Source organism: Pieris brassicae, chromosome Z (genome assembly GCF_905147105.1).
Source record: "Pieris brassicae chromosome Z, ilPieBrab1.1, whole genome shotgun sequence".
NCBI classification, from domain to species: Eukaryota; Metazoa; Arthropoda; class Insecta; order Lepidoptera; family Pieridae; genus Pieris; species Pieris brassicae.
The window spans coordinates 10,569,268-10,596,804 of NC_059680.1; the positions used below are offsets into that span (position 1 = coordinate 10,569,268).

Here is a 27,537-nt window from a genome sequence, read left to right on the forward strand (position 1 = left end):
TACTAGACATAGCACGTCTGCATACCCACATAGTAATTAATAGACAAATCACACTGCTGTAAAAGAGCGCACAATTCCAAATACAGATATGTGCCAAAACTTTTACATGACCCACCCAAATTGGTTATTAAACTGACCAAACTATAACCAATATTTTCACACATATTCATAAAATTGGAGTGAGTTAACTACGAGTTCTGTTTGTAAAAAAAATATGTTTGAAGTTGCAAATAACATTCTGCACATAAAAAATAAATCCTTTGATAAACCTGTTAGAACTGAACGCTTAATGAGCATGCTAACATATTGAACTAGACAAATACCTCATTAGTACTGCTAACAGGATGATCCAACTGCGTGTCAGATATGGACACAGACTTCCATTCATGTGGTGAAAATCTTGATACGAGAAACAGAACAATGCTCACTGCGAAGAAACTGAATAGGACGCAGAGCTGAAAATAACGGTATGTTATATTTACATAAAGAATAATTTTAGTTTGAAATAGGACCTAATAGTAAAATAAAACAGACACAAATGTTAACACCTTTTGTGTTTGTTTCATTAGTAGCCGTCTGTGTTAGACACACCGTCTGGTCTTAGTTATTGGTTTCCTTTCCCTTACTAAACAAGTAAATATTCGTCTCGCCTCCATCGGACAAGCAAAAAAGCTGGAGCGGCCGCAGCGTAGGCGGAAAGTAAGTAGTCCAACATCGTCCCCCTTGGAGTGGAGACTCTTAGGCCGTGGGGTTCAAGTGCACAGGCGCTAATTAAAGATTTAATTTGGTTCACCGGTACTATCTACAGTACCGATGAGCCCAGAGCTGGTGATTTCTACGCTCAACGAAAAAGTATCGCAATATAGTGAGGAAATGCTGCCAGCGTCACTATATATATATATATACACCTTTAGGTCACTACCACAGGGACCAAACTTATTAAATTTATTTTTATTATTTCTAGGGAGATTAAGAAAATTGTATACTGTATATTTGATTGTTATGGTTACTAATAAACAATTTGTTATTAATAAAAAGTAAATAAGTAGTGTCCAGAGACTTACGGCAATTTTACTTACAGATTAGGATAAGATAGCTTTTATCGAACCCACATATCAATTATTAATACGGGACGTTACTTAACATTGTATTTGATCTTTAATCCTACACTTACCCATATTTCCTTAGATAAAGGCCGTAAAAAGCTAAATGTATCGCCGAGTTGTTTGGGCGTCTTTGTCTGTATAATCGGATTTTCAACAGATAAAAATGGTTCAGTAAAATCTACTACCCTCTCTCTTTCAGGTGTTATTGCTAATGGAGCCAGAGTGAAATCAGCTTCCTGTGGAATAAAATATACAATCGTCTTAACGATGGTAAATATCTAATTAACCTTACCTAAGTTAACTCTATAAAACGTTTACGAATACAATCGTTACTTACTCATAAAAATCAGTCTAATCCTTTAGCTGGCCTTTTTAGGAATATAAGGGAGGGGGAGGGGGTAAAAGATATAGATTTGGAATACGGCATCGTTATTTGAATAAAAAAAAAGTATAATAGTTGTTACAAAAACTATGGTAGTAACATTTTTAATTTAATTAATATTTACAATTGAATAAATCTTCTCAGTCCATTTTTCACTGAGCAGTAGTTAAATAATTCTTATTCAAACTTGAGTATCGACTATAGAAACGACACACAAAAGTACGCAAGTAACCCAAACACTAGATAAGTAGATTGGGGAATTCTTACCTTTTTTAGAATTTCGCCTACAAGCCCAGACCAACCATTTTGCGTCTCACTACCGAATTGGCCGTCAGTGACTATTTTTATTTGATCTAAAAGTCCATACAGTTTTTTCTCATGTTAGTCAGTATTATATATTTCATGAGTGTAGTTTATATATACGTATACATGAACAATGTAAACTATTTTATATATATATATATATATATATATATAATAAATATATATATATATATATATATATATATATATATATATATATAATCGTATACAATAGGTTTAATCTCTAAATATAGTTAGCGTATTATATTGCAAGTTACCGCTATTGATAGCGGTAATTCTTTCTGATACTATAATGATTCAATAAGTTCCGAATATGTTAATCGAAATATATTTTTTTATCGTAAAATAATATGTAATTCTTTCGATTCACTTGATCTTATTTAAATATTATTATAAAACAAAACAAAAAATTTAATCTTCATAAATAATTATTGTTTTCTTTCAACGATATAAAGAAAAGTGTTTGTATATTTTTTTTGACGATGTTCAAACTACGATTTTACACATTACCTATTTAAAACTAAACGATGTTCGGGTTTTAAATCGTCAACAATATTTGAAATAAACTACAAATACAATTTTCCATTGTGTCACAATTAACGACTTACCATTACAAAAATATGCCAGAAATACGTACATTTTATTCCCAGTCTATTCGAGATAAAATCAGCGAGATCCTTACAAAATCCATGGAATAGTTCCTCTCTTTGTCCGTATTCTTTTGGTGCTATCATTAAATAGGGCTCTTGTAGGATTGTCGTAATGGTGTAGGTTTTATTTGTGTCGAAGGAAGTTGGCGTGTATAAGTCAGTGAGTTTCGGTGACAGCATTGTCAGTCCGCCTCTGTCTGACCAGGTTGCAACCTAATGAAAAAATGCAGTCACTTTATTTAACGCCTAACTAGACTAGATAGTTACCAATTCAAGTGTTATTAAGGTGGTTAGTATTAATGTTAGCTAACCAGAATAATATAATAAATTCAACATTACCAAAGAGGTTTATGTACAATATTGTTGTTAAATTACCGTCGTTAGTCTTAAAAGGAGGATGGTACTGTGAAAATTATTTAGGTTTAATAAGAAATAAATTAAGTCAAAACTTAGAGTGTTAGCATGTAACTGATGTGGAAAGTTTTACGCACCTTGAGATTTTGTGAGCGCCATTATGTTGGAAACTTTCTTAAAGATTTGACTTTCTCACCCTATATAAATTATTTTCATCTTATTTTTGCTTTAATGAAATCATAATAATCATTCTTTTCCAATAACCGCGTAATTAAATTTTCATTTACGATTAGACTTTATAATCATTACGATTTAATCGTGAATACATGTTTTATCTTTTACAAATGTTTTACATAAAATAATAGTTCGTGCTACGTATGAAAGCCATTTTCTCATTTCAAAATATGGTTTAAAATAACAATAGAACTCACTTTAACCATAGCGCTCTGAACAGTCATTTCAACAACTTGGAGAGTAAAATTAGAGCGATGTCCCTCTTCATTGAATGATATATTTCCGGTTAGACCCTCGATATCCGTCTAAAAGTTAAAAAGTTTTAATAAATCTCGGTGATTTCGACCCGGATCCATAAAGTTATGGTGGTCATTGCAGCTGTTCCTACTAATGTCACCAAGTTCGTAAGAACTTCAATCCCTTTTTTACTGTGTAAAGGGCCGATATTTTCCGAAGTATTACGATAGGACATAAATAATAGCGGGTTATTACTCCGCCCTTTTATATACCTCGACCTACAAAGGCAAATATATTTCCGAGAGATTTCCGAAAACATTTTATTACAATGAATTTTGTTGCATCTTTACTGTTAAATCGGGGTTGTATTGATAGGCGAGAGCTTATCAACGAGATATACATCTTGTAGCTACAGATATTTCGAGTTTTCTTTCTGTTTTTACACAATAAACAAAGAAAATATAAATATATATACATATGTATAAATGCAATAAGCCGCTTTATCAATAATATATTCTCTCTTCTAGGTAGACTGAGGTTTTATTAATTCATCTTACTAAATCAATGAAATTTATTTAAAAAATCAAAAACATCAATGCGATCTACCTGAACTTTTGTCATAATATTGCACAAATTCTCATTTGGTTTCTCTCTTGTTACTTAATTTAACATGGAATCTAGTTTAAATGTTAATATTTGGAGAGCCACTAATATTTGTATTTTATATAGCATATTTTCTAATAATTTAATAACACAATGTTCACAACTAACCTTAAATTTAAATATTCTCACTAAATGGATGCAATTCTTTGGGAAATATACTATCTTTAAATCGATATGTGTTGGTTGGTAGTACTTGATAGGTAGAAATAAAAAAAAATATTATAATGCAACGTTATAGTACATTATACAAACACAGTTTTCGGTTATTACAGGGCTAGTTAGAAATTCTATTCGCAGAGCTTCACCATTTTCTCGTGTGAGTTATGCACACCTGAGTAGCCTACTCGTTTACCGTCCGACTAGACGTTTATTATAAGAGACCTCCAAACGATCTGGTTTGATTCAATAAACCAATATCTGATATTCCTGTACATACATATTGTGTTTGGCAGTGATTGTGTTGCTATCAGATCTGAGCGAAAATGTACCTTTACCAAGACCAATACGAAAATCATATACGAAACCTAAGGGAATAGTAACGACTGGATTTGGTTTGTGTAGAAAATTTGAGAAGCTTCGAACTAAATAGAAGTATGAACTAGAGCTGTTAGAATATAATTTGTCTAAATAATACAAATTGTTTAGACATTCGATATGTTATATATACTGACATATCTTTAGCTCAGGAAGTTGTTTGTATTGAGCGATGTACCAAGGTTTTGTAGTTACCAATGGTTTAAGAAATTCTTTAAGGAGTATGTCTCCATTACGTAAAGATACAGTTTTTATATTTTTAATGATAGTAAATCCTACCTTTTTGATGAGTCGTGAAATTTTGTCTCCGTGCTCGAAAGGAACAACCCACCCTTTGCCAGGATTGCAATCAATTACTTTGGTAGAGTTGGCTAATGTTGCTGCTCTTCTCAAGGCGGCTCTAAATGAATCAGGTTTTTTTCTATATAGACGTCCCAGCGCATCCATTAAAACTTGAACGCCGTCGTACATCAGTGCTGTTTGAGCCTGTAAAATTGTTGAGTGTAGGATTTCAAACAACAACAAATGTCTTTCATTACTTTACGACGCTTAACACGGAAAATCTAGACTGTTTTGTATGTAATTTTCCTATTAATAAGAAGGTCCTTTACAGCTTAGCTGTTTAAGTTAACGAAGGTATTAAATTCCAATTATCCCCTTTGAATACCGTTGCTGTTGAACTTATCTCAGTTCAAGTAACCGAAGGATGAAATTTACAATTCAAAACGTTTAATTTAATATTAGACGTTCTTTTAAATAAGAATAATTTAATACTTTTTGTAAGGATTTTTTATGAAACAAACAAATGAATAATATAATTTTATTATTAATTTTTAACCAAAATTGTAAATGGAATATCAAAATAGCTTTTACGGGATGGGATTATTGTCTGTGAAAACGAAGTACTTAATTTATTTTCATTTGTCAAACTTCATAATCTCTTCATATTAAATTGACAAACGGATATTAAGGTATTGTATAGGCCAAAAACTTATAGAATTTTAAATTATTATTAAAGAAGTGTTAATCAAATAAAAATAAAATTACATTATTAATTTTCAAATATTTTTGATTTGTTTAATGCTTTAAGAAAAACACTTTTTGAACGTATTGAAGCTATGTATTATTATTAAAAACTTATAATTACATACATAATTTTAAATTTTAACTTTTTTTCTCGACGTTTCGCGTGCTTTTCAGCTTGCATGGTCACGGTGACTAATAATACATAGCTTCAATCCGTTCAAAAAGTGTTTTTCTTAATGTGTAAAAGCTATGTTAACAAAAGACAATACACAATATATACAATAAGACAATTGTTTAATGCTATTTATAACTTTATAAAGACAGTTATTTGCCTTATGTCGGTAGCGTCATAACAAATTTTAAGCTTATTTTTACAAATAGAATAATAATAAGAAATAATTTAATACGAAAATATTTAAAATTAGCCATACCCCGTGTAACCTTATTGTATCATATATCTTATTTATGACATAAAAAATTAAAGAAAACCACCAAGAAATATATGCCGGATCGGTACATCAATTTCTTTACTGCTAAAATTGTATTGATAATGTATTCATTTACGCAAACGTGTAATTTACGTGCGAAAAATTAAATAATGGCTCGGTCTCGAGAATAAGGGTTTTACCACTTACATTTTAGTAAACAGAAAATAAATATTTAAGTTTACCAGCGAAAAAACGCGTGATGATTTCTATGCAAGAACTTCTATCGAATGAAACACTAAAACTGCTACAACTAAATAAAAACGTGCAATTTCTTGACAGTTTCCTTGCGAAAATAATTCAAAGAGATTTGGACACACGTGTTTACATAGTCGCTATTATAACTAGTGTACAGTATGCTAGTCAGTTGTCACAGTTAGACATACCACGCTCAAACAGAAACGCTCAATGTATACAATGGTTGTCTAAACATACCCGTAAACCCTTAATTTATTTGCGTGTTACTCAAATAATTACACTTTAGAATGCTATATAAGGTTGAGACTTCATATTTAACACCTTCGATTTTAGTTACGATTATTGTTTATGATCCCAATAATCGTACCGCTTTATCGATATTGTGTCAAAGATTTATTAACATGAGCTAAGAACAATGGGATAAGGATGGTAATATTTAATCTATTTCAAAAAGTAGGAGGTTATCAAAACTAACTTGTCATTTTTACGTGTCACAAGTTTGTTTTAGTCGTTATAGAGTCATTATTTTGGTGAATTACTAAAGATATTTTGTTGTACCTAGTATACTTTTATGTCCCTTATAGATAAAAAAAATATTTTTTTATAGTTTGAACAAATATTTTGAAAAAATATTAAATAGAACTATATCATACTCCAATGAACAATAATTTAGTCCCTGATTTATATAATTATCTTCAAATATAAAAGGTTTGTAGAGATTTTTAACTCCAGGCGAAAATACGTACGTATTTTTATGAAAGCTTCCACTCGTAGCCAGCAAATACATAAATTAATAACTGAAAGAAAGGTGCAGAAAAAAATGCAAATAATTTTATAAGAATTTATGTGAATCACTTGAAACAGAGTAGGCCTAGAGTAAGTGACTTTCAACCCTGTATATTAAATTGTATTAATATACAAGCGTTAGTCTAGTAAGTTATTATACAAGAAAACCTTACGAGGTATTGTATTTCAGAGGTAGCCTTTCACTTGCCTTTAAAGAAAACGAAACGAAACGCATTACCAATGAAACGCATTGATGTGTATGCCATTTGGCCTTTTCTATATAAATTAATTAATAAACATACTGATATAGTCCCCTTGAACCGTGGATCCATCCTCTTCAAACCCTCAATGAACTCCTTCACGACCCGCCGGCCGTGATCCACGATGCGGAATCCGGTTATATTCACTGCCCCATACTCCGTAACCTCATTCTCCCATTGATCGTCCATAACCTGTTAATGGGAATGCCTTAAATTTTCTCTATGATATTAATATAAAATATGCTGCCCGTGGCCTCGTTTATATGTAAAAGACGCACCGATAGAATTGCTGTGTCTTGCTTATTGATATTATTATTTTTACTCCACACAAATACACGTATTGTGTTGGCTCATCGCAAATGAAAAATATTGAATACGTAGGTTATCATAAATAGTAAATTTAAATTAAAATTCTTTAAAGGTTCACTTAACGTATATTTCTTTGATAAATTTCTAAAGCTGTTCTTTAGTATAATTTGAATTTGTTTTCGATTGTGGATTTACTATATTACGTTCTATATTTATTAAGTGGGGCACTCCGTGGCCATCTTTAGTAATTGCTCATTGGGCAATACGCATTAGCCTCTGATAACTGAAAGTGTAGGTCTAACCGTTCGGACATTCAAGCTTACTTAAGTTACATTGAATTATTTATAACAAATAGGGACAATTAAACTGAATGATACAAGCTTAGGCCCGCAATGATGAAGTAAATGGAAACCCATATAAAAAAAAACACAGAAGGGTAGTCCTTCCTCGTTACCATGTTTTCTCTTTTTGCAGATTGAGGGAGAAAGCAACGGTTTTTAATTTCGTTATAAAGATATACTTTGATGAAACGCAAAAGATAAGTCGCCATCTCCTTTAACACCCTCAAATTAATGACGAAATAACATTCAACGTATCGATCGATCGTAGAGAGGTGACAATTAGGGGTTGTATGTATTTTTGTATGTTGTATCATAAAAAATAAAAACAATGTTTTTTTCTAAAAAATAAAAAATTGGGATATAACTTAGGGGCTTGAAATATAGATAGTAGCCGATTCTCAGACTTGATATGCATAAAAATTTCATAAGAACCGGTCGAGCCGTTTCGGGGGAACGAACTTTGTGGCACAAGAATATCATATATATATAGAGATGATAAATGTCGAGCCTGATATTTAAAAATAAAACTCTAGGATTTTAATACACTTATTTAACTATCAATACATACAACTTTTATTTAAAGTCCAATAGAGTTTGAATGTATCATGTTATATTTTTTATATACAAATTCAAAAACTAACTAATTAACAGCTTGGACGTGACTGAACTTAAATGTAAGCGCATTCGACGTTCATTTATCTTATTGTCTCGACGAAGTTTAATTTAGTTTATACTTTGTAATTAGAAATACACCGATGAATAATAAGCATTTTCAAAGCAAGACGCGCAAGAGGCAAACAAAATTCCACCACTAAGTCACCATAGCAAACCTCTGGACATACATAATTACGGTTTCTTGCATCCAACCTTACCACATAATTTCCAGTTCAATTATTAAGTAAATAATTAGTAATTAGTTAACGTTGGCATTTCCTAACCAATCCTTCTTTAGGAAGTTCCAAGTTAATTAACTGACAAAACCCGGTCTGGATCTTTCATTACCCGTAGCTTGGGTCAATATCTAAGCTAAATTCAATAACTTACGTGGAACATATCCAATTTCAAGTATATTAAAAGGATTTATTTAATTTTAGTACTAAATATTGTGACAAAATTTTAACAATCCCCGATAATCGGCAAGTAGGAGCAACAAGTAATGCTGGTTATGATTAGTGCTACTTGAAAGTCGAGAAACTGATACTAAGAAACTGGTTTAAAAGTTTGTCCACTTGATAATTGAAGATCTATTTTTTTATGAGGGTGGGCCTCATTTCTCCACACCCTTCTTTTGTGGGAGACGAATAACTTTACTTGAAAACCGTGGGAGACCTACAATAACTTACCAAACCAGTGAGCAAGTAATGATACGTTCGACGTCCCAATTCCACCTTTCTCACGTGTTCCACAAGGATGCTCTTTGTGTTTTTTGCATTGCAGTCCAGAAGTATTCGCTTACTGCTCCACCTGTCATTTTCTTCCACCCCTAAGAGAAGATCTATGGCTTCTGCTGCGTTGTTAATACGCTTCACTAGAGATATCTTGAATTTGGCTCGCCCTGGCTCCATAGATTGATACAATTGTTGCAAGCGCAACAGACCTGCCAAAAAATATTCAATAACTAAACGTTTTATAAAAAAAAATCCTTTATTTACAAAGCCTATCAACGTTACCAGAATTTTTTGCCAATACCGTGTATTTGCTGTATTACAATATTTGTTTTAAGCTGATCAATGTTAGTTCTAGTCTTATTTGCTGAAAAACCTACATATACATCCGATTATTTTTTCGAAAGGATTTTTAGTTTTTTAGGTAAAAAGTAAACAGTAAATGAGTTTAGTAATTAGATAGGTGTCTACATCGGATATCAATACAGGACGTACCCAAATACGGATAGTATATGCTGAACTTGTCTCTAAGGTCTTAGATAGGTTGTTATTAGAGTCAGAGATTATGGTACTAATTCGCTTTCGACGGCACCATATAATAACAACAATTCAACTAGGACTAACATTTAAAACAGGTCACTGCTTGCCTTGAGTTTATACACTGGTGATCATCTTGGTATAGTTAATAGCTTCATTAAGTCAGTAATAGTATTATCATCGACAAAACGATCCTTGGATTGTTCTATCGTTTGATCATATTTGGCAAACAATCAAAATTGTAACAAGAAATTATTACCAGTTTAGGCGATAATAACTAGAAGAGAAATTGTGAAAAACTATTGTGATTTGCTGGGCCAATTTCAACATACCCGCGTCCGTTGATTGATGTCGATTCAATTTTACGCCAAAGTGTTTGCTTTATCGGATGTATTCATCGTTCAGAAAAAGCTATTACATTGTGGTCGTTGTTTGTTAGGGGAAATAAATTTTCATGACAACTCCTAATATTTGCGCTCAGTGCATATTAAATTTTGAACCATTTTTGCTTTGGTAAATTTTTATTATATTGGAAAAACCTATGAACCAGCATTTGCAGTTTAAAAATACTGTATTTCACAGTTGTAAATATTTATATAAATTCTAGGAACGTTATGCATACAAAGATACTTTATCCACCTAAAATATTTAACGTTCGTACGCAAATGTTAATAGAACTTCATTTTGGTGACACTAATTTTTTTTGACTTTATAAAGTTGTGATACCAATGGTTTTACCAATTTGTAGATTTATTGTCCTCTTAATACGGTATATTGATATCAGAGAAATTGCAACGATAAATACTTCATAACTTTAATATTTTTTATAAAAGTACAAATTGGCCGTTATCTGACAAATAAGTTGGTCTTAAGACGCCCAGAACTTGTTTTAGGTGTTATGTAACTGTATGCGCTAAGTTTCTCACTGCCGACGACTTTCCCGTATGAGATAACCAATACTTCATCCAGACTGAAACTAGGGCTTGAAGATTAGGCGTTAAAGCAGCGCTGGTGCGATCCGATCCTCCCTGAGTGCTAGATATAGATAGGCACATCTCTCTCCCCGCTCAACTTTTAAATTGACTTCAGTTTCAGTCCGCGGCGTTTGAGAATGTGTATATCCTGTGTGTTTACGTACACGTAACGAAATTGTACGCACCTCATTTACGCCTCATTCGTCTTACGTTTATAGTTTTGACTTTTATAATACAATAAATTTAAAGTTAATGTCGTGTTCTATTATTAGTGAAGGACAAAAAAGTTAAGCATATTTAAGCTATGTTGAATACCAATTAAAGGATTATCTTGGTGTCTTCGACAGGTTAAGTTATGACCTGGTCTCACGAACTGTGCACATCTTTGAACTACGTTATTTCCACTAACTCTATAAACTCAACTCACTAATCATTAATCAGTTATAGAAAGCAAGTAAAGAGTAATTGGAAGACTTTTAATCAAACATATTGTTCGTAAATTGTTAATGATGGGAACAGGCTATGCTACATAGTTATATACGAGTATATGCTTTAGTATAGTCATAGTCAATGAATAGAATATTCAATGGGCTTAATATATGGGTATATATTTTGTATAGAATGTACATTCAATCAATTAATTACATTGTGTGTGTGTTTTTTTTAATTTATAAAATTTCTCCTTGAAATTTTTCTCAAAAATTTGCTTTTATATTTCATTTTTTTAAATTAATTTTTAAGAGGAACGTTTTGCTTTTACTCTGCAGAACGAACTACTGGTTTTTTTAATATGTAAATAAGTTCACACTTTTTACCTAAACATATTACAACTGAAAAATAAATTGATTTATTATTGTAATCAATTTTAAACTTATTCATATTTAAAAGAATTTTTATTTATATTTATAACAAACAGTAAAATTTAATGATCAATTCCAAAGTCTTAATTAAATTGAGTGCTACTTAAGTGTTTATTGTTAAGTGATACAAACACGCCTTGTGTATTTTAAACATCACATCGCGTGGTCTATGTTGCTCGATACAATTTAACACAATTTGGCCAAAAATTTGAATTCCGTAATCTGTCGCTGAACTTTTAAAACAATTGCAATTGTTTTTGAAACTTGTTTGTCTGAATTTTTTTAACCATTAAACTACTCGTGAAGCATCAAATTTGTTGTTCTATTTGTTTAACAAGATATACTAAAAATGGTTATAAATTTAGCTAACAGCCCTTATATACAACTGTTTCGCTTACAATCTTGACAACATCATTATACTTTGAAACACTCTTTATTCTTAAATAAAATGTAACATCTAGTAATACAGGAGGTTTTGTACTCTGAATTAGGTACCTATAATTGTATATAAAGTTGTCAAATGCTAACAATTTAAATGTTGATATGATACATACTTAAATCTTAATTACTTTTTAGATATTGGAATTTTTATGCATTTTTTCACGTGTATACTTTCATAACCTTATTACCACTATGCTAAAAACAATCTCGTTTCCATATAGCTTTAGAATCTTTAATACTTCAGCTGATATCACTAACGTATATAACTTCCTGTAACACTAAGTGTACCGTAAAATATAAAAGCGATAAATGTCAAGCGCAAACAGGCAAGTTCTACAAAAGAAAAGTGTAAGGATCAGGCTATGATAGTAATCAGCGTTTTTCTATAACAATGTTTCATTTCTACCCTCGTAATAGTCATTTATCCAATATTTATATTACGCTTTAAGAGAAGAGTACATTTGATCTTTCTGACTGAACTTAGTGACTTTGTCGAATACGACAGTCCTGTACATCTTTATCATATTTATCTGTAAGTCTCGACTATAAATTGTATATTCAGGGGAGTTAAGTTCGGTGGCTGTTGTAGGAGGGATATTCAAATAAATGAAGCTCTTTGTTTGAAGTTAAGTGTCAACTGTCTTAATCACTTATAACATTAAGTTAGTTATTACTGTAACTTTATGTATTTATGGGTTTTTAAAACTAAGTGACACGTCTTTTACCTATCTATATTAATATTGTAAAGAGGAAACATTTGTGTTTTTGTATGTATCTTTGTAATGTTTTCGCACAAAACCTACTCGACCGATTTCAAAAATTATTTCACCATTAGAGAACTGCATCACTTACAAAAAAAGTAGGGGTAACAAAAAAAACAAAAATTCAATAATATAACCCGAGGTGTGAAAAAAATTATCCATAAAATCAAAGTTTTGCATTTTTAAATGAAATTTTGTTTTTATTTTCAACAATCAATCTGAAACTCCTGGACTCATTAAAAAAATATTTAATTACCTACTTGAAGTCAAGAATTTTTCAATACTGTAGAGTATTTTTAAATTTACTAATTTTGGACATTCCACGTAAATTTTGTTACAAATTTAAAAATGTAATATATACATGTTCGTTGTAAAATATGTAGGTATAATTTAAATGTTGATTAGATAATGAATGTAAGCGCGTATCTAATAATCTGAAAGGAAATAATTAAAAACTAAGTAAAATAAAACTATTATGATAACTTTTATCTATAGTCCGACCACATGATCGGTATCTCCTTAAGTGAAATCGCGGGGAATTGCTAGTAAAGAATTTTATATTACAATTTACGAATGTATTAAAATTTACTAAAAAAAACTGTAAAAAAAAATTCTATATGTGTGTATGTAATTAACTAACATTAGATTATTTAACTGGTGTAACTGGGATAAGACCCTAAAAACAAGGATTTGCGTTTAAAAACAGAAAAAAAATATTGTTGCACAAAATGGATTTGCGACATTATAACATCGCAATACATTTGGGGTATGGCGTTGTTTTATCTGATTGCGTCTCCTAAATTAATCACTATTAAAGGTGGTTATAATCCCCCTGTTTCATGGACAGTAAGCGCAAATATTCGATCAATATAATATGATAAAAACCTTAGAAGAGTTTTCTCGATACTATTTATAACTCCATACTTAATCGCTTAATCAGTGTACTCAGTATAATGGAATTACGACATGGTTAAATAATTTCTCTAGGAAAAACTGTGATGCTATGAGTAAACGCTGTCTCATACCTATGAACGAATATGTACTATGTCAATCTATGTAAATCTATATAATCATGTTATGTTTATGTACATACATAAATGCAGTAAGTGAAAAACAAATGCAATACCACATCTGATCGATTAGTTATGAGATTATTTCACAGAACATCTCATTATTATCAACCTTTACGTCTGATGTGTAAACACTGCCTGTGCAGAAATGTTTTTTTCTTCCTCCCGCGAGTTTATGAACAGTGGTGAGAGAACAGAGTGGGAGAACATAATGAGGAACTATCATATATAAGTCTTGGACGACGTGTGATCAATGAAGTGTAACGCTGATTACTTACTTACGTAACAACATATTTGAAACAGACACAAACGTACAGCCCACTATATCATTGGTAGATCACTTTATACAATCAGACGATGTGAGTGTCAATAGTACCTGTGTTTTAATAATATAATCATGTAGTGCTGGGTCTCAGATTGCATCGGTTCCTTTGATGAATTTTATATTCAGCTTCCCTCACACTGTTTGCGTTCGTCGTTGGAACAAGTGTTAATTAAGCATATAAAGAAAATTCCATTGCATTTTCTATTTCCATTCAAACAACCTTAGGGTTGTGAGTCTAAGTCACTATTAGACGTGTATTACAAAATAACGTAAGGGAGAAGAAATCGGCATAGATAAATAGCGTATATATACAAATTGGTACGTTCTATTTTCAAAATGTTTATTTGACGTGGTTTAATACGGACGCATTGTTTTCAATAATTAAAAATTGTATGATAACTATGATGTTCCAAATACAGCCCAGCGCTTCCTAAGTTTTCCATAGAAACATTTAACACGTATTAACTTAACACAAACAAAAATGTCTATTAAGAAAATGCTTGTTAAAGTTAAATCAATTGCTGACACTGTCAGTATAATTTGGTCGAAGAGAGAGCAAACTGATAAGGCTTATCCCAGTTATATCATTCATCACCTGTTACTACGCTATACAAATTAAGTATTGATTTATTGTTAGTGTTTAGTTACAAATTACGCGTTCTAAGGTCGTGTCTTGTGATCTAAGCACTTAACACCATTGTTGTACTTGTTTTGTCTTTTATGCATGTACTCCAAATTGCTGTTTACAGTTTCGTGCCTAATATTGTCTTCTGTTTTTTAGTAGTCCTACTAATACTTCTATAAAAAAACGTCACGAAGATGTGCAGCGTTTTTGTCGAAGAAAAGGGAGGTAGCGATTGAGACCGATTGAGAAAGAGTGAGAAAAGGCGAACGTAGCATCAAGCAAATAGCCATGCAGCGAGACTAGAACCACAATTATATATAGATATTTTGATAATGTTGAAACACTAACGTATATTGCATATTTTATTTATCATAATGCTTTAGTCACAACAATACCAATAGAAATTGCTTCGAATAATGTAAATATCGAAGAAATAAATTAAAAAAAATCTATAATTTCCATAAATTTTCAACACTTCATATTTTAATGACAATTAAATTATCTAAGTCTCTTAAATCTAAAGTTTTAGATTTATATAAAGATGAACAAGACTGAAAAAAATGTTTACCAAATTAGTTTCACTTCTGACATGTGAGCTTTGTACGCTGGCACTATATATATCTTGAATTTGTATGTCTGTCATATTTTTTATTGATAAATAAATAAATACTAAGCGTATATTTTCAAACGCAATATAAGAAATCAGTATAATAACATAAAACCTAAATAACTTTTTACTCAAGTTATGTTACCTAACAAAAGTTAAGTTAACATGAATATAATTTAGTAAATAATTAGAAGCGTAAACCAAATGTTAGCAATCATTGCGCGCTTGAAGCCAAAATTAACCCTTGTCCACACTCATAAATTGGTTTCATACTTGTTTTCGAGAATAACCAAAAATATCAATTAATATATAATATAATTGTATTGAAGTGTCATTTAGAGTTATGAACCCTTAGATAAGCTAAGTTAGTTTTTGAGTCGCAACCCCATTACTCCTTTTTATATTAGTTATAAGCTCATATTTTAAGCGATTAAAAGTAGCTGACATCCAGCTTCAAACAATGTTTTTTTATTTAACATACATTTGAACATGCCTACGAATACCAAACTTTTAAAAAAATTCAGCGCAATGATTAAAAGAGCCAGAAGTTGCTAATAAAAAATGTTAACATTAGTAATATGTCGTTTATTTTAATTTTTTAGTATTTTAAATAATTAATAAATATAAATACATATAAAATAGGATTATATTTTTATTGTTTTAAAAGAAATGTTTTAGTGTATACATTTTCTTTCAATATTAAAGCAAAATCCTCAGTATATAATCCTTAGCAAAACAACAATCGCATTTACGTTTGCACAGAGATAAGCGTAAAGTTTTATTTGCACAGATTACAACTTAAAGATCTAATATATGTGTTATTTTAAAGAGATTATTAATATATAATAGAATATTTTTTTTATATAACTGGTAGCCTGGCAAAGCACGCACTTATAATAATAAATCGAGAATCGCTGATTAAACTAATCTACTTTAAGACGGAAGTTGTAGTATAAAATAAATACAAATAAAGTCTAAGTAATTAGGTTAAGAGAGAAATTGTCAGATGAATTAACTTGAATCCTAGACCAGCGATCCTTTCAATTAGTTAATTGGTGTAAGTTTTATTTGAATTATAATATAAATACGCTTTGAATAATAATGTCATAGGGATGATGCTCGAACGAGTAAACTTGGAAACAATAGGTTAGAATTGGAAAATTCTTTCTAGAATATTACAATTCGAAGATACGCTACCCCACCAACGAGGGCGGAAAATTTATGATTTTAAAAAGTAAAATTAGCTATTGAATTCTTAAGCTGCGAACTCTGTATTAATGGTTAAATTAACGCGAGACTTATGTATGCTGAAAGGGACGAACGATTCCTATTAAAAAACTCAAACAGCGGCTGCGATTTAATTTCGTTTGCTAAACAGCTCAAGTTGAGCTTATAAAGTCACGTGGGATTTTATTAAAAAAACATATTTTATGGTAATACATTTTTTTAAATAACGTATGGCAAATAGCCAATGTATTTACATGCTGAAGTGTTTTTATATGGAAAAATTTTCTGAGTAGTGCCGTCAATGTGATGAATGAGATGCGCCAAAACAGCGTATTCGTTCCTAAATAAATGGTTTAAACAAATTTATTACCACAAAGTCATCATTGTCAAGACACAATTGTCCCTGATACGATTACAATTTATAGTCAAGATATATAAAATTACTCGGAATTTATAAAACAAATCACATCAAGGAAGCTATTAAATTATATAATAATAATTATTATTATACATATGTAGGTACTTTATAATCCATACTGAGTTAATATAAATGTGAGCCAATTATTTTGTTAATTATTTTTTTTTTAATGTTGGAAGGTAATTAATATGTTTCATATATGCGGGTAGATTGTTAAAAATAGTTTTGTTTATTTTGAATGGTAAAACGCCTTTCGGCCTGTTTTGGCGTGCGTAGCCGGAATGGACGTTTTACTAGCGATACTTCAAATATATGAAGAAATATGATACAGTTGTCATATAATATTTCTGCACATAATGTCTTCCGTAGGTTGTCATGTTTTTCTATAAACTATTTTTTTTTAAATATTTTAGGTATTTTCTTACCATCATGCGAGTCGTACACATAAATAATGTCTGTCCATCCATAGTGGACTATGATGTCAACTATTGCTTTGTGGTAGTCGGGCCGCATGCTCACGGCATGGTCAATTAAACCGGATGATGGAGGAATAACCTGATAAAATAGCTAACATTAGTTACAGTTCCATACACAATTCTCAGTTTACTATATATTATATCATAAAGCACACGAATTTATCATGAATTAAAATTATTAAAGGCAGGATTTGTGAGATTTTATTTTTATTTTGTAAACTTAAACATTGAAATTTAATAACTGACAATGTTCTCTGAACAAGTTCTACATCAGAGCACACCTTTGTTTGCGAGAATTCGCAGAACGAAAGCATTCATTCTCCTGTCACCTAATAAGGAAAATACCGGCACGAATAAGTTTCATATTTGTTATGCTTAACACTTTATTTATAAACAATTTAGTCATAATTCTTTGGGCTATTTTAAATACCAGGAAAATTACAAGCGCTATCAACAAATGGCGTCCTAAAACCTTAATCACCCTTAAGTCTGTGGTCAAAAGTTTTTAATTGAAGTGAGAAAATTTCCAGCTCGATACAAGATTATAACTTTTTTTATTTTTTTATAAAATAGGGGGCAAACGGGCAGGAGGCTCACCTGATGTTACCGGTGGTGTCAAGTGATCCCACCATCCATGGACACTCTCAATGCCAGAAGGCTCGCAAGTGCGTTACCGGCTTTTTAAGAATTTGTACGCTCTTTTCTTGAAGGACTATAGTTATAATTTAAAAAACGTCGTCTCTCTTATGTCTTTTAACACCGCAATCCACTAGTCTCGCTACACGTTGGGACACTTTAATAACAAAAATATAAATTGCCAAGTAAAATTTAATATTTTTTTACTGTTACAGTGCTTACCTTCTCGGGGAACCATGGGGTAACGAATGGTATTTGAAAAGTGTTAGTGTATGAGTGAAGTGTATCAAACGATTCCGGGTTGACAGCGCCCAGCATGGCGAAGACGCCTCGGGCAAATTGGGTGCAAACTGTAAACAAAAATCATACATAAGTAAATTGTTGGTTTTATTATATGGTAAGGGTATGGCTAAGCGTTGTCGTGAATACACTGTGGTGTGATGTAAAACGCAAGATCACGACAATGTAGCTTAAGGCAGAAACACATTATTCAACCTTGTGATAAGATAAACGGACGTTTTGCGACGTTTTGCGACGTTTTGCGTGTCACATATACGCTCTCACCACCCGTGCGCCTTCGATTTTTGGTTCCAACGACATGCGTAATTTTATCCCTCTCGAGAAAACGTCAATAATTTCCAAGATGAGTAGATATCTACCCCGTCAGGTCAAACATCTATCGGAAACCAATCACGGCAATTGCGCCTCTGCAATTTCCGTGTCCTAGAATGCTTCCGGGCTTGATTAGGCTAAAAGAATTATGCCAGGTTGAAATAGCGGTCAAATTATTGTACATTTACTTAAGTTTATTAGCTTAGCTTCTGCAAGTAGTCATAGGAATGTCTCAGACAATGTAATTGGTTGCCTTTAGAAGTCCAAGTATTTAGAGTAACAGTGATACGAAATATGAACATCATTATTTATTTTCCGTTTTTAATATTGTAACAAAACAATCTTTCTTCTAAAGAATCTATATCACAGGACGCTTAATGTAAAATTTATCTAGGAACGCGATCTTAGTACAGACACATACTCCCTTTATTCATTGGAAATAAATCAATGGAATTAGCCTCTTTTAACTAATGCACTCTTAGTCTCTGTGTTTAGACTGTAAATAAAATAGATCGCGCACCCATTAATACGCTGAAATGATACTGATGAATGATAATAGATGTTCATGTTTACTCCGGAACAAGGTGTTCGCTTTGTGTGCAAAAAATCGTATCCCGAAATTAAATATCAATCAAGTAAAGGAACTAATATTTACTGATTTTGACGTTAAATAATTGGTATATTTAAATATCAAAGTTAAATGTTTTCTACTTGTGCTGTACATTATTAATGTAATTATCTATAAATATGAATTGAATTGAACGTGATACCTAAATTTTTCTTTAACTCTAATACCTCATAAAAGAGACTGCAATGACGTAATGTGGGAAATGCAATGAAGGCCTCCTTAATGGGGCAGTTTCATTATGTAAACATACGTTCCACTACAATTGCATAGAAATTACAGAGGGATGATATCGAAAACTGGGCTACAGAACATCAACATGGCGATGCCCTGGATTGAAATCAGGTTGAAAATATCTTCAAAGAATTAGTAAGCCAGATAAAGTTAACGAGAGATAAAATTTCTGGGCTGCAATCCCAGAAAGTGGTAGACCCTAGCACAATTGTTAAGGACTTTGGGTTACGACTCCAAAATATAGAGGTTAGGCTCCAGTTTTTTCCACGTCCTCTTGGACGTAATTAATTTTTAAAGTAAAACCGCAATTTATTATTTACAAAGCAGAGTTGATGTCTTAGAATGTGAAAGGGACGCGGTAAAGCAATGGAATAGAATGAAGAATGTTGAGCTGAAGGGAATGCCGCAGACGGCAAATGAAAATCTGCTTGATTTAATAGTAAGCATGGGATCTAAAGTAAATTTTGCCATCACGAAACAGTTAAACTTTATAGCCCACACACCATCGTCAGACTCTAATCACCCAAAGCCTATTGCGTCTGTTTTAACAGCAGGTATGTTAAGGAGAACTTTGTGGCTGCTGTCAGATCATGTAACAAGGAGAGGGCATAACCGCCCACCTATTAGGACTTAGAGGCTCTGCCAAAGTATTTGCTTATGATTCTGACTCCTAGCAACAAGATTCTTTTAAATAAGACAAAGAAGTTAGCCAAGAAAATGGACCTGCGTTATGTTTGAATCAAGCGCTTCAAGATTCAAGCACGAAGAATTGACTCGTCACCCATTTTCGTAATAAATTCCGACAAGGATCTTCAGAAAATAACGAAAGGAGGAATATGACTGTATTTTCACACGGTGCTTGGTCTAGCTCACTTATATATATTATCGTCATTACTTTTTATTATTACTACATTGCAGTAAAAGTTGATCACTGGCCTCACTAGACCTCTCTATGTTTCGCGCTGGGGTGGCCGGTTTGTCACAGGTAGATACTTTTATACGATTGTTAAACACAACTCTGCTGTTACGATCATAATGCTGATATTATCCTGTACTTCCCACCTTGCGAAATTAATCTCAAATCGCATACTGAGGTTACTAAATAATTTGCATGATTTCATTGGCTATATTATTTCACTAATTGTGATATTGATTTAAGACTTTCAGTAAAATTAATGGAATTGGAATTATACTTCCTATCTAAATTGTTTCATATTCCCACACTCACAATTATACTGGTTCAAACCAAATTATTTACACGCGAATACCTGACATATATTTTTACGAATTATAAACAGAAAAGAAACTGTTATTTCAATGTGAACTTATTAATTACAATATTAGGATAAATAAATTAATCGTGTTAAATAAAGTAACTATAAATAATTTAATTTATTTCAAAATATTAACTCCTAAAATATCTTAGCTTTCGGAACATCATCGTTACAACTCAACTTCTATGTAATTAATATTATGTACATTATTAATTATTTAAAAGAGAACTTTTATCGAACGGTTACGTATATCGTTAAAAGGGTTTTATTTTTTAACAAGCTTCTGTTACTATTCTTTAGAAATATTATTATTAAATTTAGTCATAAAGTTATTATTACAGACTCGATATATACTTGGTTTACGCGGTGCAGCAACTTTCTTAGAAATTAATTACTCAATTCTTACGACGTTATATCGTTAATTGAATCGCGTTTTTTGATGGCGTCTATGACAATGACATTTTTGGTAGGTATATGTTAGATCTAACGTAGAGTATGGACCAAAATTCCAATTCCGTTTATAGCAATCGTATAGAGCTCATACAAAATAAATTCATCAGACATCTCCAATATAAAGCTAAGATTTTCCTAGTTGACTACTTAAGAAGATGTAACCATTTTCACATTCTTTCTCTCTTAGTTAGGTGTGAGATATGGTGTGCTTCCGTGTGTAAAATAGAACGCTAAAAATATGTACACACCTAAAGTTAACACCAATTACAGAGGGAACAGCTTTATGGTTAGGGCGGCGAGTAAGTTTAACAATTTAACTTGTGATATTGACCTGTTCGCCTCAAGTGTCGGCAAGGAGAGCTCTGACATTTGAGTTCCTCAGTGGAATACATACTGTATCATAAGGTTTTATAAGTATAGTTACTACTAAGTTATGCTAGATTTTTAATTAGTTAATTGCTTTCATTGATATACTCGTATACTTAGTCTGGCCATAAATACTGTTATAATTGAATTAACAAAATATTACATTGGAATTTAGAATCTGTCATTTATATATCATTGTTCATTGGGTTTTGTCATTTTCGCCAATACATTGTACAATATTTTGCGATATTAAATTGGAATGTGGTTATAAAGAGAACTGATTCGATGTGACTGCATTGCACAAAGCCAACTGCAATTTTTAAAACGTTAAACGTTACGGTATTTGTAAAATGTTTGTGTACCGGGCAATTAATAGATACAACGAGACCTCCTCTGTTTGTGACAGAAAAAGATCTGGCCCTCCATGTAGTGTCTCAAAGCAGTAAGGGAAAGTATTCGAAGAAATCCTGACTGAAAGCAAAAGATTTTATTTCGGGAGATGAAAATAAAACCTAGAACCATATTGCGTATTTTAAAAATTAGGACTTGCAACTTATCAGAGACGTACTAGTTATTTCTTAACTGATATTTAAAAAAGGAATAGGGTGGTAAAACTGAAACAACTACTGAAGTGGTATGCAAAGGAAGGTTACAGAAAAGTTTTGTTTACGGTTGAGAAATTCAAAAGGGCTTTAAAAGTACATGTCAAAGTGAATCTACTAGGCTAAAATTGGGACGTGTATCTCGCTCGTATATACATAATATTAAGTTTCTTATGTAAATAAAATACAATTTTGTAATGAGAAAATAAAGTTATTTAAACATTAGCTATGAAGGAGTGACTGAGCCATACTTTCATGAAAGAAATCGGCACAAGTGTATGATGATAAGATACCATTCTTGAGAAGGTAGTAAAGCCCCTTAATAACACCATGTTCAATAACCAAGAAGTTATTGAACGCAGTCTTGGTTGGAAACGAACGTTTTGGACTTCATCAGAGATAAAGGCTGGCTGTTGTCTAGTCCCGATCGTAATGCGCTAGATTATGATTTATAGTCAGTTTTAGAGAGTACGGCTTGCTCTAAGCGCCATGATAATTCAGTCCCTAACACAATCCATACGATTGGCAGTGAAGAATTTTTCCATTGAAACAGTACGTGCTTCTAGAAGCTCTGATCTAGTGATATCTAGCCTCAAACGTGTAAAGGACTGTATTACAGCTAATGGAGACCACTTCGAATAAGCTTTTTATATTTTAAATTGTTTTATATTTATGTATTAAACTAATACACTGTAAAAGTAATCAAAAATATTTGTAATAGAAAATTTTTTTTTTTACTTTGTTTCAGTATTTATGGTTAGTAGTATTAAAATAATTTTATTGTTAAATCCAGTTGGTTTTTAGTTTTTAAGTACATGTAAATATTTATTTAATGACTTAAAAAGAACTTTATATTTAGTAAGTCTTTCTCAAGCTGTAAATCTTTTTCAATAATTAAAATAAATTAAAAAAATATCCATGTTGTTATGCTATGATACAACGAATATAGTTTATTAGTTTAAAATACTCTACTGTGTCAATTTGTTATATTTTCAAGACGTTGCCACTTATAACTAATAGTTATTGTACCCAATATGCTCTTCGCTATTTGACCCTAACAATTACTTTATTAATTATTAACAACCCATATTATTTTTATAGTGGCGAATAAAGACAAACATGCGTTTCTGAGTGAAAAATAATTAAATAAACTTTTATATGTAGATTGATTTGTAATAATAATTGTCAATAACGGTACATCACCCACGAAATTTAACGCACAATTACGTTAATTAGCTAGTAAAATAATTTTTATATTGTATTTAATACGAACATTGTTAATGTTAATTAATTACTGCCTACACACTGAAATAATTAATTGTATAGTTATGTGTCTTTCATAGCAGTATATTTATAATAAAATCGTTTGTGCCGTGAATAAACTTTTACAGATCGGCACACGTCGGCAGCCGTACTGATTTTAACAATGATACCATATTTGCATTTTATATTTTCATGAAAATGACACACAGTATCGTTCTATTTTCCTTCAAATATCCAAAGATTTCCATTATTGATAATTTATATTCCCGTTCGAACTTGCTGTCTGGTGTACCACGACAGAGCGCATTTAAACTAAATTCTTACCGCAAACCTTGCTATTATGAATCCAACTGCGATACCAGGAATTCTCGAAGCGTTATGACTTAAACTTTAAGAGAAGGTACGGTTTTCTACGCACTACCTTAAAGCTCGGCAACGCACCTGAAACCCTCCTGGGGTTGCAGACTTTCACAGGCAGCGGTAAGTACTTATCTTGCGCTATTTGTTTTGTTTTGACAATTAAGACTTACTCATACAATGTAAGAACTAAATGGTGAGTGTGTTGCGTATTCTTTTTATGGAGTCAAACGCGCAGGGGGCTCACCTCATGTTAAATGATACCTCCACCTATGGACGGCAGTTGACGGCATGGAGTCATATGGCCAGTAGGCTCGCAAGTCCTTTGACGTCGACGTTTTAAGAATAGGTACGATCTTTTCTTGAAGGACCCTAACTCAAATTGATTCTGAAATACCTTAGTGGGCAGCTGGCTCCACATAATTGTAGAGCGCGGCAGAAACGACCAGTTGTGGAACGATGGATGTCGAGTGGTTACGGATGGTATTTTATATTCTGCTTTGACGTCCGATGATGAAATCCTGCTGAAGGTCCGAACAACTCCTCTGAACACACTCCATGGTAAATGCGATAGAAGATACAGAATATAATCAACATTTCTACGCAAAGCCAAGGGAAAAGCAAAGGGAAAGCCGCAAGGAAAGTGACTGGTCGTCGACGATTCGAATCGCTCTTCGGTGAATGTGGTCAAGCGGAAGGAGCTGGTACCTGGGAGCTCCCGCCCACATGTAAGAACAGTAGTCCATATCGGACCGAAGTTGCGGCTTTGAGCTAGCGGTAGCACGGTGTGAATTATCAAATAATCGCTCATCAGCTGGTGGCCGTTTGGATACCTCAGGAGCTGGCCGTTAACAATGGTATCGTAGTATTATATCGCAATAAAGTCGGTGGTGCCTTCCCTTGGCCATCCAAAGTGAAGTTCGACGAGAAGACAGCCTATAAGATTGGCCTTCTACTTCGCGGTATGGGCCAATGAGTCATCCTCCTTGTGCAGTGGTGACAGAAATTCCCTTGAATAGCTTTGGCAAGAGAACAGAAGGCCCTAAGGGAGGTGGGCCGTATAACGTGGCCGACTACGACGCGTGTTAGGAATAGAGTAAGAAAGGCCATTAAAAATATTGCAAATAAAACATAGAAATATGTAACCCTTAAACCTGGTTTGAAGGTTACAGAGCTTAACACAAAATAAAAAAGGTATACCTACCGACGAAAATTTCGCAAAATAAATAACGAATTTCAACAACGGATAATGTTGGAGAAAAAGTTAAAAAAATTCACAGCTTCTTTTGAGGGATTTGAGAAAAGATATTCTTATATTGTGAGTGTCGGTAGAATTCCGGAAAGTTCCCATCATTAGGACAAATAACGCGGATCCGACGTTCATCCTCTTACGGACAATTTGATATTTTTTGTTGTTTTAATTTCCGTGTCAGTATTTTTAAATTATTGTCACCAATATACAAAATATGTATTTACCTGTATTTTTGTAACATTTGTTACACCGAAATGGTAAGATAAGGGTTTTGTCCATTTTTTTTTGTTTACGAAGTTTATCTACATATCTTAACTAAGATAAACATAAGGAACAAATTCTCAAAACTTTAAATTTGGAACATTATATGAACTTTAACTCGGCTTTTGCGAGAACAATATACGCCGCTAATCGGCAATCTACCATGCGGTCTAGCGTTTAAATCACAGGAAAACCCATATAAGGATGGCCACTGGATTATTATTATTTAGTCCTTGGATCTAGAGTAATATTAGTATAAATGTGCGGTTCCCAACTGTAAAATTGAACTTTAAAATACGTTTTTTCTTTTTAAGCAATTAAAATTTGCTAATAAAAACCAAAACCGGAAACATATTTATATTCATTTACTTTGAGACTCAAAAACTGATGACAACTTATTAAGTATCAGGGGGAAAACGGCCTGGAGGCTCACGCCGCCCATAGACACTCGCGTTGCCAGAAGACTCGTAAGTGCGTTGCCGGCCTTTTATCAATCGGAACCATATTTTCTTGAAGGATCCTATCAAATTGATTCGAAAATACTTCAGTGGGAAGATTGTTCCACAAAGTAGTGGTGCGTGGTAAAGACTGCCTTAAAAAACCCTCAGTTGTGGAATGATGGACATCGAGGTGATACGGGTGGTATTTTGTATTCTGCCTTGACTGATGACTTGATGATGAAATTCATCTGTAGGTATTGAACCGACCAACTCCTCTGAATACTATCCATGGTAAATGTGGTAGAAGATACATATATACCCCACATACTACGCAACGCCAAGGTAAAAATGTGGCGCCAATGGACATATATTTCTTATGACTAGTAAAACCCGTCAAAGTAACGCTGAAATTTTAAGTGTTATGAGGTAGCGATTCCGAGGACTTATGCCGCATAAAATTATCTCACGTAGAGCTTATTAAAGTTTTGGGTATGTAAATCGTGGACTCTTTCCAAACTTATACTACTTTAAGTGTGCTAATGGTGCACATTATACTCTATTTAAAATTTACTAAAATAGTAAATTAGTTAACACCAGTTTTCTCTTCTATAATTATAAAGAGAAGAGAACTTTAAGGCTTTGCACAACTGACTGTGTTGGTACGGTGAAAAAAAAAACATCGAAAAGGAATCGGCACATCTTAGATCAACATATGTCAGGCTTCTACCACAAACTTACGTATATAAGAAAATGGTCAAAGGAATAGATCCAAGTCAAAACCCATATATTTTCTGCTGATGAATTATTATTCATATTTTAAAAGATACTTAAGAGTTGTAATCACAACATAATAGATTTAATTGTAGTCTTACGAAGACGTTTATAAATTATTAAGGTAGTATGTCATTAGTAGCACTTGGTTTATTAAATGTACAGAAAACAATGCTTTAAGTTTATAAAAATACACTACAATAAAAACCATTGCAACACTATAAATAAATTAGATTGAAAGTGGTTAATTTTAACTTCAGTCCACTAACCGCTTGAAATGAAAACCAGACACACGTGGCTTGTTTTAATAGAATTGGTTAAGTAAAAACTTTTGTACCTTACACATACATAATATATAAATGTAGCATACATTTATATTATATAAAACGTTTTACGATGCATCCAACATGATAAAATGTTAACTTAACATGTACTTTTGAATTGAAAAATATGTCAAGTCCTTTAACTAGTCAGGCCATAAATAATTTCAACAAAAAAGGAATCTTATTAAAAAATATCTATCTTAAATAATTATAGGAATCTTAAACGGACGTTTGTCGTATCCTTGATATTGGTGAATTTTTTTAGTTAACACCAGTTTTCTCTTCTATAATTATAAAGAGAAGAGAACTTTAAGGCTTTGCACAACTGACTGTGCAAGTGGTTGTGTAAGTTTCACATAGTAGTGGTGTGTAAAACTGCCTTAAAAACGTAGTTGTCGAAATGATGCGAATGGTATTTTGTATTCTGCATTTACGTCTCATGATGAAACTCATGGTATTAAAAAAGGGTTATA

General features: G+C 32.2%; 1 protein-coding gene across 1 annotated transcript in view; it reads right to left on the reverse strand.

Moving 5' to 3' along the window:
- Positions 1-27,537, reverse strand: part of LOC123718934 (glutamate receptor 1-like) — a 46,062-nt gene that overhangs the window by 12,755 nt on the left and 5,770 nt on the right. The window contains exons 3-12 of the mRNA XM_045675936.1: positions 18,454-18,581; positions 17,545-17,674; positions 9,233-9,486; positions 7,282-7,431; positions 4,764-4,970; positions 3,248-3,355; positions 2,450-2,675; positions 1,756-1,841; positions 1,175-1,342; positions 324-455 (exon numbers count right to left, since the gene is read on the reverse strand). Coding sequence (XP_045531892.1) covers positions 324-455; positions 1,175-1,342; positions 1,756-1,841; positions 2,450-2,675; positions 3,248-3,355; positions 4,764-4,970; positions 7,282-7,431; positions 9,233-9,486; positions 17,545-17,674; positions 18,454-18,581 — 1,589 coding nt within the window. The remainder of the gene's footprint in view (positions 1-323; positions 456-1,174; positions 1,343-1,755; positions 1,842-2,449; positions 2,676-3,247; positions 3,356-4,763; positions 4,971-7,281; positions 7,432-9,232; positions 9,487-17,544; positions 17,675-18,453; positions 18,582-27,537) is intronic.